Source organism: Cervus elaphus, chromosome 26 (assembly GCF_910594005.1).
Source record: "Cervus elaphus chromosome 26, mCerEla1.1, whole genome shotgun sequence".
NCBI lineage: Eukaryota > Metazoa > Chordata > Mammalia > Artiodactyla > Cervidae > Cervus > Cervus elaphus.
This window is the reverse complement of record NC_057840.1, coordinates 49,979,485-49,995,248: the sequence shown is the minus strand read 5'-3', so window position 1 is coordinate 49,995,248 and position 15,764 is coordinate 49,979,485. Positions and strand designations below refer to the sequence as shown.

The following is a 15,764-nucleotide window of genomic DNA, read 5'->3' as shown; positions in this document are numbered from 1 at the left end:
AGAAATATCAATAAGTTCTGGTGCAGATGACACCACACTTATGGCAGAAACCCAAGAGGAACTGAAAAGCCTCTTGATGAAAGTAAAAGAAGAGCGTGAAAAAGCCAGCTTAAAATGCAACATGCAAGAAATGAATATCATGGCATCCGGTCCCATCACTTCATGTCAAATAGATGGAGAAACAAGGGAAACAGTGACGGACTTTATTTTCTTGGGCTCCAAAATCACTGCAGATGGTGGCTGCACTCATAAAATTAAAAGACACTTGCTCCTTGGAGGTAAAGCTATGACCAACCTAGACAGAATATTAAAAAACAGACATTACTTTGCCACCAGAGATCCATCTAGTCAAAGTTATGGTTGTTCCAGTAGTCATGTATGTATGTGAGAGTTGGACTATAAAGAAAGCTGAGCACCAAAGAACTGATGCTTCTTAGAGGAAACTCTTGAGAGTCCCTTGGACTGCAAGGAGATTCAACCAGTCCATCCTAAAAGAGATCAGTCTTGAATATTCATTGGAAGGACTGTTGCTGAAGCTGAAACTCCCAATACTTTGGCAACCTGATGTGAAGAACTGACTCATTGGGAAAGACCCTGATGGTGGGAAAGATGGAAGGCAGGAGGAGAAGGGGATGACAGAGGATGAGATGGTTGGATGGCATCACTGACTCGATGGACATGAGTTTGAGCAAGCTTCGGGAGTTGGTGATAGACAGGGAAGCCTGGCATGCTGCAGTCCATGGGGTCACAAAGAGCCGGACATGACTGAGTGACTGAACTGAACTAATCTCAAACCACATTTGAAAAAAACCTTCCCTCAAAATAAATATAACACAATCAGTCCTTCATATACATAGCTTCTGCAACTATGAAGTCATATAATTATGGGTGTAAAATATTGCAAAAAATTCCGAAGTTTCAAATCTGTAAATATTGAATTTCACTTGCAGGCACTTCTTTACATGCCATCTACATTATTTCAGCTATTACAGCTAATCATGTGCTGTGCCAAGTCCTTTCAGTTCTGTCTGACTCTTTGTGACCCCGTGGACTGTAGCCCACCAGGGTCCTCTGTCCATGAGATGCTCCAGGCAAAGATACTGCAGTGGGTTGCCATGGCCTCCTACAGAGGATCTTCCCAACCCAGAGACTGAACCCACATCTCTTGCATCTCCTACATAAGCAGGCACATTCTGTACCAACCTGTTGCTGCTGAGTCCCTTCAGTCATGTCTGACTCTGTGCGACCCCATAGACGGCAGCCCACCAGGCTCCCCTGTCCCTGGGATTCTCCTGGCAAGAACACTGGAGTGGGTTGCCATTTCCTTCTCCAATGCGTGAAAGTGAAGTCGCTCAGTCGTGTCTGACTCTTACCGGCCCCATGGACGGCAGCCTACCAGGCTCCTCCATCCATGGGATTTTCCAGGCAAGAGTACTGGAGTGGGGTGCCATTGTCTTCTCTGCTGTACCAACCTAGGAATCAATATACATTGAATGAACTGCTGCCATCAGCTTCTACTCTTCATGACAGGAGCAGGAGTAAGAATATCAGAAGTTCTCAAAAGCATCTATTGCTTAGTCAAGGCAATGTTATACTAGACATTCCAATTATTACTGAGACAAGTCAGTTTCCAAGTCCTCCAATTATGATGGGTATAACTAAAAAGTATTACAAATTCATGGGATCTGATACCTACATTATAAATTTGTTCACATTATGGTACTACTTCAGGTATGTCCACTTCAGCATGAAGTAATGGACTTAAAAGGATGCCTACTATTCCAGCTCAAGCAACAAATAGTAAATATAAAGTGCTGATCATTGTCATTTGTTGAAAATAATCAGCAACTTGTTGATACATAGAACATGCTAGAGCAAGCCTTGGAATGTACTGTAAAAAACCAGTTAGGCCCTCTTTGTCCAAACCCTGTGATAAAATGCAAATCAAAAAAAAAAAAAAGTATGAATTTTGACATGGCTTTCTCACTGTTTTTTTCTGGAAGGCAGGAAACATTTCTTGAAGCCAGGTGACTGCAGGATTTACCTGTGAACTAAAATGTGGGGGGATGGAAGCACATCACTCCAGTAAGAATATGGCTTGATTACCGTGTTCGACTTCCATTCACTTCATGTACGCAGAGGTCTATAATCCTTTAATAAGGAATCATATAAATCATACTTCCTTACACCTTTGAAATCTCTTGGTCTATACTGACTTCAAAAAAGACATTTAGACTCATTGTAACAGGTAACATATAAGTGCTGTGGCTATTAAAGAAACAGTAAGATGCTTCTAAGGTTTCACATTTCTAATAAGGTGTAAAATCCTCACTGCAGGCCTCTTGCTAGATGAATAAATAAATAAAGAATATGGAACTTCATTTACAATAGAGAAATCTCCATTTGTATGGGTATGTCCCTCTCCGAACCAGGAATAAGCAGATAATTAAATTTCAAGTAACTCTTATCAAAGGAGAACTCCTGACTTAAATCTGCAAACAATAATACCCTTTTTCACTATGTTTTGTATTATAACCTGTCATAATTAGCTTCCCCCTTCCCCCAAGGTCTTTCTTTCATTTCTGAGGATGGCATTTAAGGTGATGGCTTTGGATATTTCAGGAACTAACTCAGTTTCTCTGCTCCCTTTTATACAGGAGGAATACATGTTATTTAATGTCCAGTTTTCTCCTGATAATTTTTTTTTTATTTTTTTAAGGGGGACATCTCAACTGCGAATCTAGAAGAGTAGAGGGAAATTGCTTTTCCTCCCATACACATGCAATGGAATACCACTCAGCAATAGAAAACAATGATCCACCAACCCATGGAAAGACAAGGATAAACCTTACATATATATATTGATAAGTGAAAGAATACATTCTGAGGGAGCTGCCCACAGTACGACCCCATCTATGACATTCTGGGAAAGGCAAAGCTACACAGATGATATGCAGAAGATGGGATGGGGGAGTTTGAAGGATTCCATGTGATACTTTAGGATGCATATCTGTCACTATGCATTGTCTAAGCCCACAGATTTGTGTAGCCCAAGGTGTTAATCAAAATCTACTCTGATTTCATTATTTTGGATGTACCAGGGGAATATACAATGTAACATTGCATCTAACTGTACTAGAAACACATAGAAAAACCTCACTGTAGGGGATGGGGCAAAAAGTGCCAAGTTAACATTGGAAAAGAACAGAATCTGTAGACTAAAGGCAAAATGGAGCTTCCATAAACAATGGACTTGATTTTACAGGGTTCTTTCCAGGGTGTAGTAGCTAATAACGCGGAAACCTCTGCACACGTCATCTGGAAAGGAGCAACACACAGATGAACGGCAGATGGTGGGGGCCAGGTTCCTCACTGTGAGAGTGAGAGTTACACAAGGGGAGGACCTCTGCCCTGGTAATCCTCAGTCTCAGCTTCCTGGGAAAATGACATGCGGAGTTGACTGGCCAGGGACAATGCACAGATCTTTGCAATGCGAAGGCCCTGCAGATGTAGGAAGCTCACACCTCATCCTCCCACCCATACCTACTAGAAACACTCAGCTCTCAGTGATCTGCCAGGTGCAGCTTTTACACCACCTGATGCTTTTCCCTGATGGAAAAGATTGAAGACAGGAGGAGAAGACGACAACAGATGATGAGATAGCTGGATGGCGTTACCAACTCGATAGACGTGAGTTTGACTAGGCCCCAGGAGCTGGTGATAGACAGTGAAGCCTGGGGTGCTGCAGTCCCTGGGGTCACAAAGAGTCAGACACAACTGAGCAACTGAACTGACTGAGCCCCCAGGCAGGAACAGGTGTGTGAGGGTTTTGCTTACCCCTAAGTTGTCCCAGAATTCCAGTCTTGGAAGTTGGAGTCAGGATTGGGGTGCCTGGGCCTCTGACGAGCAGCTGGTTGGGAAAAAAAGACCAGTCCTAAGGGCAGGGGTGCCCTGAAGTCGCTGAGCTCTGATGTCCTGCTGGGATTCATCCCTGGTGGGGACACGGGCAGGGCCTACAGTGGTTCCCAGGTGGCACTAGCAATAAGGAACCCGCCTTGAACAGCAAGGAGATCAAACCAGTCAATCCTAAAGGAAATCAACCCTGAGTATTCATTGGAATGACTGATGCTGAAGCTCCAATACTTTGACCACCAGATGTGAAAAGCTGACTCATTGGAAAAGACCTCGATGCTGGGAAAGACTGAGGGCAGGAGGAGAAGGGGTGACAGAAGATGAGATGGTTGGATGGCATCATCGACTCAATGGACATGAGTTTGAGCAAACTCCAGGAGATAGTGAAGGACAGGGAAGCCTGGGGTGTTGCAGTCCATGGGGTCACAAAGGGTCAGACATGACTAAATGACTAACACTTTCACTTTTTGAGGAACAAATGTATACCTTAATCTGGTTGCTGTATACCTGCAACAAAGACAACATGGGAAATGAACTATATTCCAAATAAAATAACCATTATTTTGACAAATAAATTGAAATGCCTACTATATTCCTGTTGAGCATTGGTGACAACAAATGTTGGAGACGGCCTGGAGAAAAGGCAAACCTTCTACACTGCTGGTAGGCAAACCACCTCCTTTCAATAAAGCTTGGTTTCAGATTTAAATCAGTTACCACAGTATGAGTTTATATGGACTATGAACTAAGGGTCTGACTATAGTAGGCAATATGTGAAGACAATTGTGGTATTCCATGTGTGAGAGTGAATGTTTCTTGTCAGATCTGTAGCTCAGTATTTTTTAGAGTAGCTACAATGACTGTAGCTAAGTTCTGCTGAGTGTGAATCAGATTTGTGAATCAGAAGGTTGATCTACATTTCTTTGAACAGTCTGTAATTAAGTAATAAACTCTAAATTTCAAATAATGAAACATTTATCTGAAATTTACAGGCTCTTTGAAAGGTGTATTCTACCACGAAAACTTTTCCTCTGTCCTTTTTGTAAGAAATTTTTCATGATAACACTTTAACTCCTCCACTGTGAATGTTACTATCAAGATAAGCTTGTTCACATTTGTGATGGAGGTGGAGTTGATCCACTGTGATTGCCTTTCCCAATTTCTACTAATGTCCCTACATTCAAGATTTTTTTTTCTTTTTGTACCCATCAAATTCTACCTCTCAGATCTGCATTTACACAGAATGAGAAATACCTGGCAAATTCAGATTATATTAAACACTGCTTCCAAAGCTTTTTGCATCTCAAAGGAATCTGAAAATGATGAAGCAGGAAGAATGGTTGAGATTTTAAATGATTTCTAAGCCCCCTCCTCCACCAAAGAAACCCATTAGACTAAGACATCCTAGTATCTTCTACTGGTCTATATAAATACATGAAGTTTCTATCCTTCTGTTATAAAATTGAGAAAAAGGACTGGACAAAGTTGCAACAGATTGGGGAAAATGGCGACTCCCGCTCGTTCGCCGGAGTCCCCGCCGGCCGCGTAACTGGCACCAGCTGCAGGGGCTGCCGAGGACGCCAAGTGCCCACGGCCTCGCCAGCCTCAGCCCCCGCAGAATGTCCTCGCTGCCCCGCGGCTTCCAGCCCCAAACTCCCGAGGACTTGGGGCAGCAGAGTTTGGCGGAGCTACGGGAAATGTTGAAGCGCCAGGAGAGACTTTTGCGCAACGTAAAATTAAGTTGCAAATTGCCCGATAAAGGTAAAAAGATCTCAGATGCTGTCGCCAAACTGAAAGCTGCCATTGCAGAACGTGAAGAAGTTAGAGGAAGAAGTGAACTCTTTTATCCTAGACCATCCTAGACAGTTAGCTTAGACTGTAAAGGGAAGCAAAAAGCGATTGCAGTTGTTGATGAAGACAGAGATAAGGCCCAGAATTCTGACCAGATACTTCATACTTCGTCACCAGTTCCTGGCTGTTCCTCTGTAGCTAACATCACATCATCTCAGACAACCTCACAACAGGGACTGGCACATCCAACTCGCAGAGGTGATGCTGAGGCAACTGAGGCTGAACACACAGTGAGTGAGCACCCAACTTCTAGCAGCAGAGCCCCGGTGCCTTCCTCATCTGAAGCTAGTGAGGGTCTCCCTCAGCATTGTGCCTTAGGTCAAGTGGAGGATCATCCTGGCAACTCAGACAACCTGTTCACTGATAGATTACAAAGGATCACAATTGCGGACCCCACTGAACATCACTCAGAAGGAAACCAGAGTCCTGAGAACTTGGCCAGCCTCTGGAGTGGGCCGCAGAAGAAGCCTCATTACATGGAAGTGCTGGAAATGAGAGCCAAAAATCCCATGCCCCCGCCACATAAATTTAAAACCAATGTATTACCTTCACAGAGGCATGCTTCATCGAGTGCTTGTCAGAGGAGAGGGTCTTCCGTCTTCTCAGAGGAGAGGCGGCGCTGGGACAGGAAGCATCGCGATGACATCACAGCGGCCCTGCTTCTGCCAACACAGCTGCTCTCCATAGAGGGGCCGCTGGCACTGCAGAGACAGCAGGAGCAGAGTCATGAGGAGATGCAAGCCGAGCTTGCAGCACAGAAGCGAGCTGAAAGACCAAATACTAAAATGCAGAGCTGTAATCCAGAAGGGGAGTCTTCAAGGAAATACCAAGAAGTAAGGGACGAAGATGATGATCAGTCATCCGAGGATGAATTCTGAAGATGGGCATTCAGATCATCTCCTAAATCTCTGCCTGTCGAGATGTCATCTTACATCAGACTGCCTAACAAGTATCAAGATCAGTGTCAGACATTGTTGAGAAAAAGAATTTTGTAAAGTTACACTAAGGAAACTATAAAAATAGCCCACTTGCAGATGATAACTTTCATGTGCTTAAAAAGTTGAATATTTGAATATTGTGTTTAATGACACTATATTAAATTTTGGCAGTAAAACAAACAGTTGCAACAGATTAGAGGGCTATATTTGGAATGACTGAAGATGAAACAGGCTACATGAGTTCAAAGGAGTATGTGTAGGTTGATATAGACAAATATGTATCAATGCACTGATAAACTATACCTTTGTAAACAAAGATAAAACATTAACCTTTTCCTCTTTAACTGAAACTTCCAGAATTTAACTTCTTCAGCTAGCTCCCCTATGGACTTAATGGTTTATTGTGACCAGATTTCAAGTAATTATACTAATCATTGCTTTGATGTGTTCTCTTTGGTTTAAAATTGTTTATGCTTTCTATCTCTCTCTGTTGTAGTATGATCTTATTAGGTTCTAGCAATATGACATGTTCTATTTAATAAATTGTTGCTTGCATTATTCACTGTGTAAGCAGGTCTCCAACAAATGAATGATGGCTTAAGGTCTTGAAGCGGTTAATATATCAACATGTATATAGATATTTATAGTTATATAGATCATTACAATCATATGTATAGAGACCTTTCTAATGATATGTATAGAGATTTTTGTATCTAGATGTGTAGAGATATTTATAGTTATATGTATAGAGGTATTAAGGAGTTCAGTCCCATAGTTTGAAGGTTCTTTGGCATTGCCCATCTTTGGGGTTGGAATAAAAACAGACCCTTTCCAGTCCTGTGGCCACTGCTGAGTTTTCCAAATTTGCTGGCATATTGAGTGCAGCACTTAACAGCATCATCTTTTAAGATTTGGAATAGCTCAGCTGGAATTCCATCAACTCCACCAGCTTTGCTCAAACTAATGCTTCCTAAGGCCCACTTGACTTCAGACTCCAGCATGTCTGCCTGTTATGCAAGTGATTACACCACCATGATTATCCCAGTCATTAAGACCTTTTTGTACAGTTCTTCTGTGTATTCTTGCCACCTCATCTTAATATCTCCTGCTTCTGTTAGATCCATACCACTTCTGTTCTTCATTGTGCCCATCTTTGCATGAAATGTTCCCTTGGTATCTCTAATTTTCCTGAAGAGATCTCTAGTCTTTCATGGAGCTAACATTCCAGGTTCCTAGGTAATATTGGGAAAGGAGTATGTCAAGGATATATATTGTCACCCTAAGAAGAACTACAGAGCTTCTTGGTGAGACTAAACGAGGAGAGTGAAAAATTGGTTAAAACTCAACATTCAGAAAACTAAGGTCATGGCATTCAGTCCCATCACTTCATGGCAAATAGATGGGGAAACAGTGGAAACAGTGAGAGACTTCATTTGGCGGGGGGGGGGGTGGCGGGGGACTCTCAAATCACTGCAGATGGTGACTGCAGCCATGAAATTAAAAGATTTGCTCCTTGGAAGAAAAGTTACGACCAACCTAGACAGCATATTAAAAAGCAGAGACATTACTTTGCCAACAAAGGTCCGTCTAGTCAAAGCTATGGTTTTCCAGTAATCATGTATGGATGTAAGAGTGGACTATAAAGAAACCTGGGTGCCAAAGAATTGATGCTTTTGAACTGTAGTATTGGAAAAGACTTTTGAGAGTCCCTTGGACTGCAAGATCCAACCAGTCCATCCTAAAGGAAATCAGTCCTGAATATTCATTGGAAGAACTGATGCTGAAGCTGAAGCTCCAATACTCTGGTCACCTGATGCGAAGAACTGACTTATTGGAAAAGACCCTGATGCTGGGAAAGATTGAAGGCAGGAGGAGAAGGGGACCACAGAGGATGAGATGATTGGATGGCATCACCAACTCGATGGACATGAGTTTGAGCAATCTCCAGGAGTTGGTGATGGACAGGAAATCCTGGCGTGCTGCAGTCCATGGGGTCGCAAGCAGTCGGATCCGACTGAGCCACCGAACTAAACTTACCAAGGCACCTGACATTTACTGTTCAGCCCCAGGCAAGGACCGGAAACCCGGAATAAGTGAGCCGGCCCAATCCGGTCCCCCCGTGGCCCCGCCCCCTCTGCGCTGTCATCCAATCACGTCTGGCCCGCCGTCCGCATTTCCGGCGCCGACTTCCGGCGGCGGCGGCGGTGGTTCTGCGGTAGGACTAGCCTGCACCCCACGCCATGGGGTCTCCAAACGCTGGGCTGGCGGAGCTGGGCTTCGTGGAGGCGGTGCCGTCGTGGCGGCTGCGCAGCGAGCAGTTCCCCAGCAAGGTGGGCGGCCGGCCGGCGTGGCTGAGTGCGGCCGGGCTGCCCGGGCCCCCGGAGCTGGCCTGCCCGCTGTGTGGCCGCCCGATGGCCTTCCTGCTGCAGGTGTACGCGCCGCTGCCAGGCCGGGCCGATGCCTTCCACCGCTGTCTTTTCCTCTTCTGCTGCCGGACGCCGCCGTGCTGCTGCGGCCTGCGCGGTGAGTGGCCGCAGCCTCTGCTCGGGGTCGGACCCCGGAAGCCACCCGGCCTCCCCCGTACCCCACCGGCTTCTCCCCCACGGAAACCGCCCGGTCTCCCCCGTACCCCGCCGGCCTCTCCCCGCTGGAACCCCGCGAGCACTTGCGGGGGTGGGGGCGTCCAGCGTGCTCACTCACTCCTAGCCGCCAGCCTTCTGTTTAATTAGTAGGTAATAGGTGTGGTAGGTTACTTTCAGGTAATAGAAATCGTCACTTTTCGGAAAAGTGGATCCCAACAGGTTTTTCATGTTTCTGTAGTCTGACTTTACCTATTATTCTTGTTAATTTGAATAAACTGTAAGAGCGTACTTAGTTGTGTGAACTGTAGAAGTTTCTCATTCTTTTCTCCGTTTCCAAAAAATAAGCTCTTTGCACGGGAAAACTGTTTTCAGTTTTTCTTTTTAAAAAATGAATGTCTTTTTCAGTCTAGTGTGAAGGCTCAAATACTTGAATTGCTGTATTGTTTTATTTAAATCATTCATTAACAGTTCTCCTCTCCCCTTAGTTTTCAGAAATCAGCTGCCCAGGAGAAATGACTTCTACTCCTGTGAGCCACCTTCTGAGGATCCTCCGTCAGAGACAGGAGAGTCTGTGTATCTCCAGCTCAAGTCTGGTGCACATCTCTGCAGAGTTTGTGGCTGTTCAGGCCCCAAAAGATGCTCCAGATGTCACAAGGCACATTACTGCAGTAAGGAGCATCAGAGTCTGGACTGGCAATTAGGACATAAGCAGGCTTGTGCGCAGACAGGTCAGTCAATTCTTTTTTTATTTTTAAATATCAGCTCAATTTCCTCGTGTCTATAGGCCAGATCTTGCATTTTGAGGATAAAGGTTAACATTAGAAAAGGTGTAATAATTTTCAGAGTTTTGGTTAACTAGTGACATAAACACCTTTATGAAGAAGGAGCTGTGAGTTCTCACCCACTCACATCCCAACCATGCTTTAATATAGTCATTTAATGTATGAATCATAATCTAAAATGCTGGAGCTACATATGTTAATTTCTAAGGAAGACTGTTACAACATGGAATACATTTCAGAAAAAGGAAATTATTTGATTTTCAAAACTAAATGATCACTAATGATGCTAGTTACCTTTTTTGTTTCAGATAATTTGGACAGTACTGTTCCAGATCACAACTTCCTTTTTCCAGAATTTGAAATTGTAATAGAAACAGAAGATGAGATTATGCCTGAAGTTGTGGAAAGAGATGATGAATCAGAGATTATAGGAAGCATGGGTAAGGAATCTGTCTCAAAACTCATTCATTAAGTGAGTGAATATAATACTTGAAAGAAAGGGCTCGATATGCCAAGAAGAGAAGCACTGAGCAACTCACTTGGGAGGCTTCAGCCTGTACTTTTCAAATACTGCCTCGTTTGAAGATAGCCTTTCTGTACTTCTCTCCTTGGCATATATAACGTATATTTTGATTGCTATGAAGTGTCGCAGGGTATATTCCAGTTGGTCAGTTGGGTGGGACTGCACAAGATGCTGGAAACTTGGAAAGTTTATCTTGTTCCAAGATTTGTTTCTCAAATTGAGATGATGTACATAAGAGTACCTTGCAGTGTTTGGTGGGTGGCAGGCGCCCTCTTACCTGGCAAGTTTCAGATTCATAATCCTGTCAGTTACTTCACAGTGGTCACGTGCTAGAGCAGTGCCTGTGCTGAGACTCAGTAGGAGCCAGCATTTCTCCAACACATACTCTGTTGTACAGCTCATACCGTGGGCCTTCTGTGCATGATCTCACTGAGATTTTCCCATCAGAACAATACATTGAAAGCAGTACCTCATTTTGCAGTAAGGAATTTGAGGTTCTGGGTATAACTTATTTGGGCATATAACTGATGACAGTTAAGTTTTACAACTGGAGTTTGAGCTCACATCTTGCTGACTTTAGAACTTGATCTCTTCACCACCACAGAATGTAGATTTTTAGAATCTAGATTAAATTTTACATTAGAATGTCAGCTTACTGCCTTATAGTTCACATGCAGGATATCAGAAATACCCTCTGAGTTACAAAGAGTCTTGCCTGTTCAGGACAGGGTGATTCGGGTAGCTGGGATTCCAGAGGTGAGTGTGAAAGTGTGAGCTGACAGGTCCAGTGAGCCTGTGATGACAGAATGAGCGTAGCAGCTGGGAAAGGAGAGATGGGGCAGGAAAAAAAATGTAAATAAGAGTTCAGACAAGTGAAGGACAGTAGGAATTAGAAGGGCTCGTGATTTGGGAGTATCCTTTTCAGTGCTGGGTACAGCAGTCCTGAACCTGGGACTTGGAGTCTATTCTTAATTTGAAGGTTTAAGGAAAAGCTCTTTAAAGAACCAACAGAATAATAATGCTTCATGGAGTACCTGGAAAGTCAGGTAGTCTTAAAGCACAGATGTTAATAAACCAAAACAGGAAAACCCTGTGAAAACATCAGGCCTTCAGTGTCTGATTTAACACCAAGTTGGTTGCTTAAAAACTGGCTTTCCTTGGCATGTGTTTATTGTTAAGACATGTGGGTTATTCCTGTTGCCATAACAGTAATGTTAATGATTTTTCAGGTGAAGCACATGAGGAAGAATTGGAATCCATGGCAAAACATGAATCTAAGGAAGATAAAATTTTCCAGAAGTTTAAAACTAAAATATCCCTTGAACCAGAACAGGTAAAATGGAACTCATATAGCTCCTTCTTCTGTTCTTTTCAAGTGGTGTCCGGGTGTGAATCTTGAGTTGGGAATTCCCTGGTGGTTTGGTGGTTAGGACTCTGCACTCCCACTACTGGGGGCCCAGGTTCGATCCCTGGTTGGGGGACTAAGATCCCAAAAGCCACGGTGTGCGCCACACCCCCCCTCCCCCAAAAAAAAAGAAAAAACGCCACACCTGTGTAGAAGTAACTCCTTCTAATAAAGTTAGTCTCTTGTCTGTAGGATTCCTTCACACAGCGGTCCATATGGAAAGGTGTTTGCAGTGCTGATCCTTTTAATAGTTATGGGAAGACTAAAGGCTACATTGTGTATCATATAGTCATTTTCTAAAACCATCAGCAATCAGAGATAAACATCTTTCGTTGCCTGTAATACATGGAGTTTACACACTAATGGCAAGACAGAAAGGAAATTTTTGCGCATCTTTCCAACAGGGACCTTTGACTTATAAAAATTAACCTGACACATTAGTAGAGAAATCACTGGCTTTGTCAAAAGAATAATGGGTTTTGGTATGAGGATTCCTAGCTCCTTGAGTTACATTTTGGCCTTCTGATGTAGTTGTATCTACAGTGTAGGGAGAAAAAAAGAGTGGTTTTGAGGATTAAGGTAGACTATAGACTTAGAGTAAGTGTTCAGCAAATGTTTCCCTTTGCCTGTTTTCTTCCATTAACTTTATTCCCTTAATTTCCCTCACCATAAATATAAACCGCTAAAGACTCTGCAGAATTCCCATAAGCCAGTCACTAGAGCAAATAAATACTCAGGGGCTTATAGGAAGAATAGATCTAGGTTCTCAATACTGAGAAGGTGGTTTTTAGCAATGCCTATTTCTTTTTTAACAAGAAGCATCTAGGAACATCACTCAGTTGTTACGTAAGATCTTATAGTGAAATTTACTTCTGTTGTATTTAAAAAAGTGTGTCTCACTTGGTATTTTGGCAACTAAGGTTCCTTATCTGTGTGAAGGTAAGCAGAGACACTGGGTTGCATTTTATATTCACAACCTGGTAATGGGGAAATAGAATTGTTGTTAGTCTCTTCACAAAATAGCCATAGAATTCAGTCTAATCATAGTCATCTAAGAAAAATACTTTTGATAACCTGACTCAGATGAGCTGAAAGCATCACTTTGACGATACTGAGGCAGGCATTAATGGTGCCCAGTGTGTATGTGCCAGGGAGTGGGGGAGGGGCAGACAGGAAACTGGTTTTCAGATGAGCGTTTCATCAATTGTCAGAGTATGTACAAAGTTTCTGGAGATGATCCTCAGGTCACATGAGATGCTGGTGATTTAAATGGATCCTAATTGATTTTAGATTCTCAGATACGGCAGAGGGATTGCCCCGCTCTGGATCTCCGGTAAAAATATCCCTCAAGAAAAGGATATTCCAGATTGCCCTTGTGGTGCTAAGAGATTATTTGAATTCCAGGTAAGATCTTAAAAAGGAATATTGTAGTATATATTTACCCTATTAAATATTAAAAGATTTTGCCAAAGTAATTTATGTGCAAGAGTTCCTAGGAGTACTATGTATAGAAGATGCCCTTTAAGGACAATTAGTAGTTTCTGCACCACCTTACAGTATGTTCCAAAGAGGGAATTATCCTTTACTGGTTAATCTGGAAGTTATTTCTGCCTCTAATTTGTTTGCTTTTTCTGAGATTTATCAGTTCACTAGTTTGTAGGCATTATCTGTTGACTGACTTCTGCAGTAGTGAGGATTTAAATGTCACTTATGCCACCTGGACCATCCCTTGCTTCCCAGTGTGGTTATATCGTTATTTTTAGTGCCTCTGTTGTTACCTTTATAATTTAAAATGATGTAGCTTCAGTGTTTGTGAGAGGAGTGTTTTAGAACCCTTGCTCTGTTTGGTCTTGGTTTGTGGATTTGTTAGAACAAATGAATGTAATCATTAAGATAAAATTTTTCTTGCCGAAAAGAGATTATTAGCATCAGAATCCATTTGGGTTGGGTGGAAACAACTCTTGAACTGTCGATTCACTAACATTATAAAGTCATAGTTGTTTCTTACGGTTGAAAGGGTAATTTGAGGACTGACCCAAAACAGACTGGCTCTTGGTGCGTGACGCCCTCGGTGAGCTCGGGGCACGGCAGTCTGCCAGCAATGGGGCAGTGCTGCCTCGGACTCGCTCCCAGGAGACCACGGCTCCTCAGACTCCTTCTAGTCTAAGCAAATACGTCAGTAGATTGTCTTTTTGTATTCTACTACGGTAGTGTTTCTTCAGAGTCACAGTAATGGCATCTGCTATTCAGGTTGTAAATAGCACAAAATAAAAGTTGCCCAAATAGAAGCCTCTGCCTATTTTTGTGGCATTATTATTAATAAAAAATAATTAGATTAACAGGCAAGTTAAACAGATCAGCCAATCTTACACTTGGGAACTTCTTTCTCAGATAAAAGGACACCAGATATAAAGAGGGGCTTTAAAGAAACACAGAGCTGCAAAGTATTTTTAGATTGTTAGTAAGTTACCAGTGTCATGTCTGCAACCTTGCTGTAGAATGTGGAGACTGAGAGCTGAGTGATCAGGGTCCCTACAGTCGCCCTGGCAGGGAAGATCTGGTCTGTTGAAAACTGTGTGTGCGCCTCGCCTCCAAGGAGAGCTCTGACTGTGCCACCCTTTTCTCAGGTCATGCCTCAGCTGCTCAACTACCTGAAGGCGGACAGACTGGGCAGGAGCGTCGACTGGGGCGTCCTGGCCGTCTTCACCTGCGCTGAAAGCTGTGAACTGGGCACTGGCTACGCAGAGGAGTTTGTTTGGAAGCAGGATATAACAGACGCAGCCTAAAGACAATGGTGGAAAGCCTTAAAATATTCATAATCTCTTCTACCTTGCAGTTCCATTTCTAGAACTTTATCCTAAGGAAACAGTTGTATCAGGGATACACAAAGATGTTTCAGGTGTTGTTTACATTGTCTGAATGCTAGACAAAAATGTCCAGTGGCAGGGAATTCAATAAATTCTGGTGTATCTATCTAGCAGGAGGCTATGATCTTAATGATACAGACCTATATGCAGATCAAATAAAATACACAGTATCATCTATAATACCATACCATCTATAATACCATGATAGATGGTATTCATAGTGTGAAGTTTTTGTAAAAATATACATGTGTATGTGTATCAAAAAATTGGAAAGATACTAGATGTGAACTCAACAGTGGAACCAAGAACTTTTTACTTATATTTAAAATTAATTTTTTACTTTTGACATACTTAAAAAGAACTAAGATCTTTGTACTTACATTTCTTTTTACAATAAAAGTGGATTATGTGCCTAATTAAGTCAAACTATCATTCACAGCATTTTCCCCCTAAAATTTGCAAAATTTAAGAGAAAAATATTTGGGTAAAACCCCAGGAGACATGTATAATAATCAGGTGATTGTCACAGGCTCCAGTTTACATGGAAGCCCAGAATGTGAGAAAATTCTGAACCCCATTCAATAATTGGACTTCCCTGGTGGCTCAGATGGTAAAGCGTCTGCCTACGATGTTGCAGACCTGGATTCGATCCCTGGGTCGAGATGATCCCCTGGAGAAGGAAATGGCAACCCACTCCAGTACTCTTGCCTGGAAAACCATTCACTAATCACTAACCAGTCACTAATTAGTATGATGAATGGGATACCCACTAATTCTGAAAGCAACAGTTAGCAGGATCAGAAAAACCAGTCGATTTGTGATCAGAAGAGCTGACTTTGAAAAGCTCTACCTCAAAACTGGCCTTAGTCAGCCAGTGGCACTACTTACAGACTGCAGACTGAAA

At 42.8% G+C, this 15,764-nt stretch overlaps 1 protein-coding gene and 1 pseudogene across 1 annotated transcript; both read left to right on the top strand.

Annotated features, from left to right (window-relative positions):
* Positions 1-5,505: 5,505 nt before the first annotated feature.
* LOC122684412 lies at positions 5,506-6,641 on the top strand (annotated as a pseudogene).
* Positions 6,642-8,855: 2,214 nt separating this feature from the next.
* PDCD2 (programmed cell death 2) lies at positions 8,856-15,276 on the top strand. Its single transcript, XM_043888038.1, has 6 exons — positions 8,856-9,224; positions 9,769-10,011; positions 10,374-10,505; positions 11,818-11,921; positions 13,284-13,397; positions 14,621-15,276. Exons 1-6 carry the CDS (start codon positions 8,942-8,944, stop codon positions 14,777-14,779), a joined length of 1,035 nt encoding a protein of 344 aa, XP_043743973.1. The 5' UTR covers positions 8,856-8,941; the 3' UTR covers positions 14,780-15,276.
* The last annotated feature ends 488 nt before the right edge of the window (positions 15,277-15,764 follow it).

Excerpts from the sequence above, each read along its gene's own strand:
- PDCD2 (XM_043888038.1), top strand. The coding sequence starts at position 8,942 with ATGGGGTCTCCAAACGCTGGGCTGGCGGAGCTGGGCTTCGTGGAGGCG. Across the intron at positions 10,506-11,817 it reads AGAGATTATAGGAAGCATGG|GTGAAGCACATGAGGAAGAA; the intron begins GTAAGGAATCTG and ends ATGATTTTTCAG. Across the intron at positions 13,398-14,620 it reads AGAGATTATTTGAATTCCAG|GTCATGCCTCAGCTGCTCAA; the intron begins GTAAGATCTTAA and ends CCCTTTTCTCAG.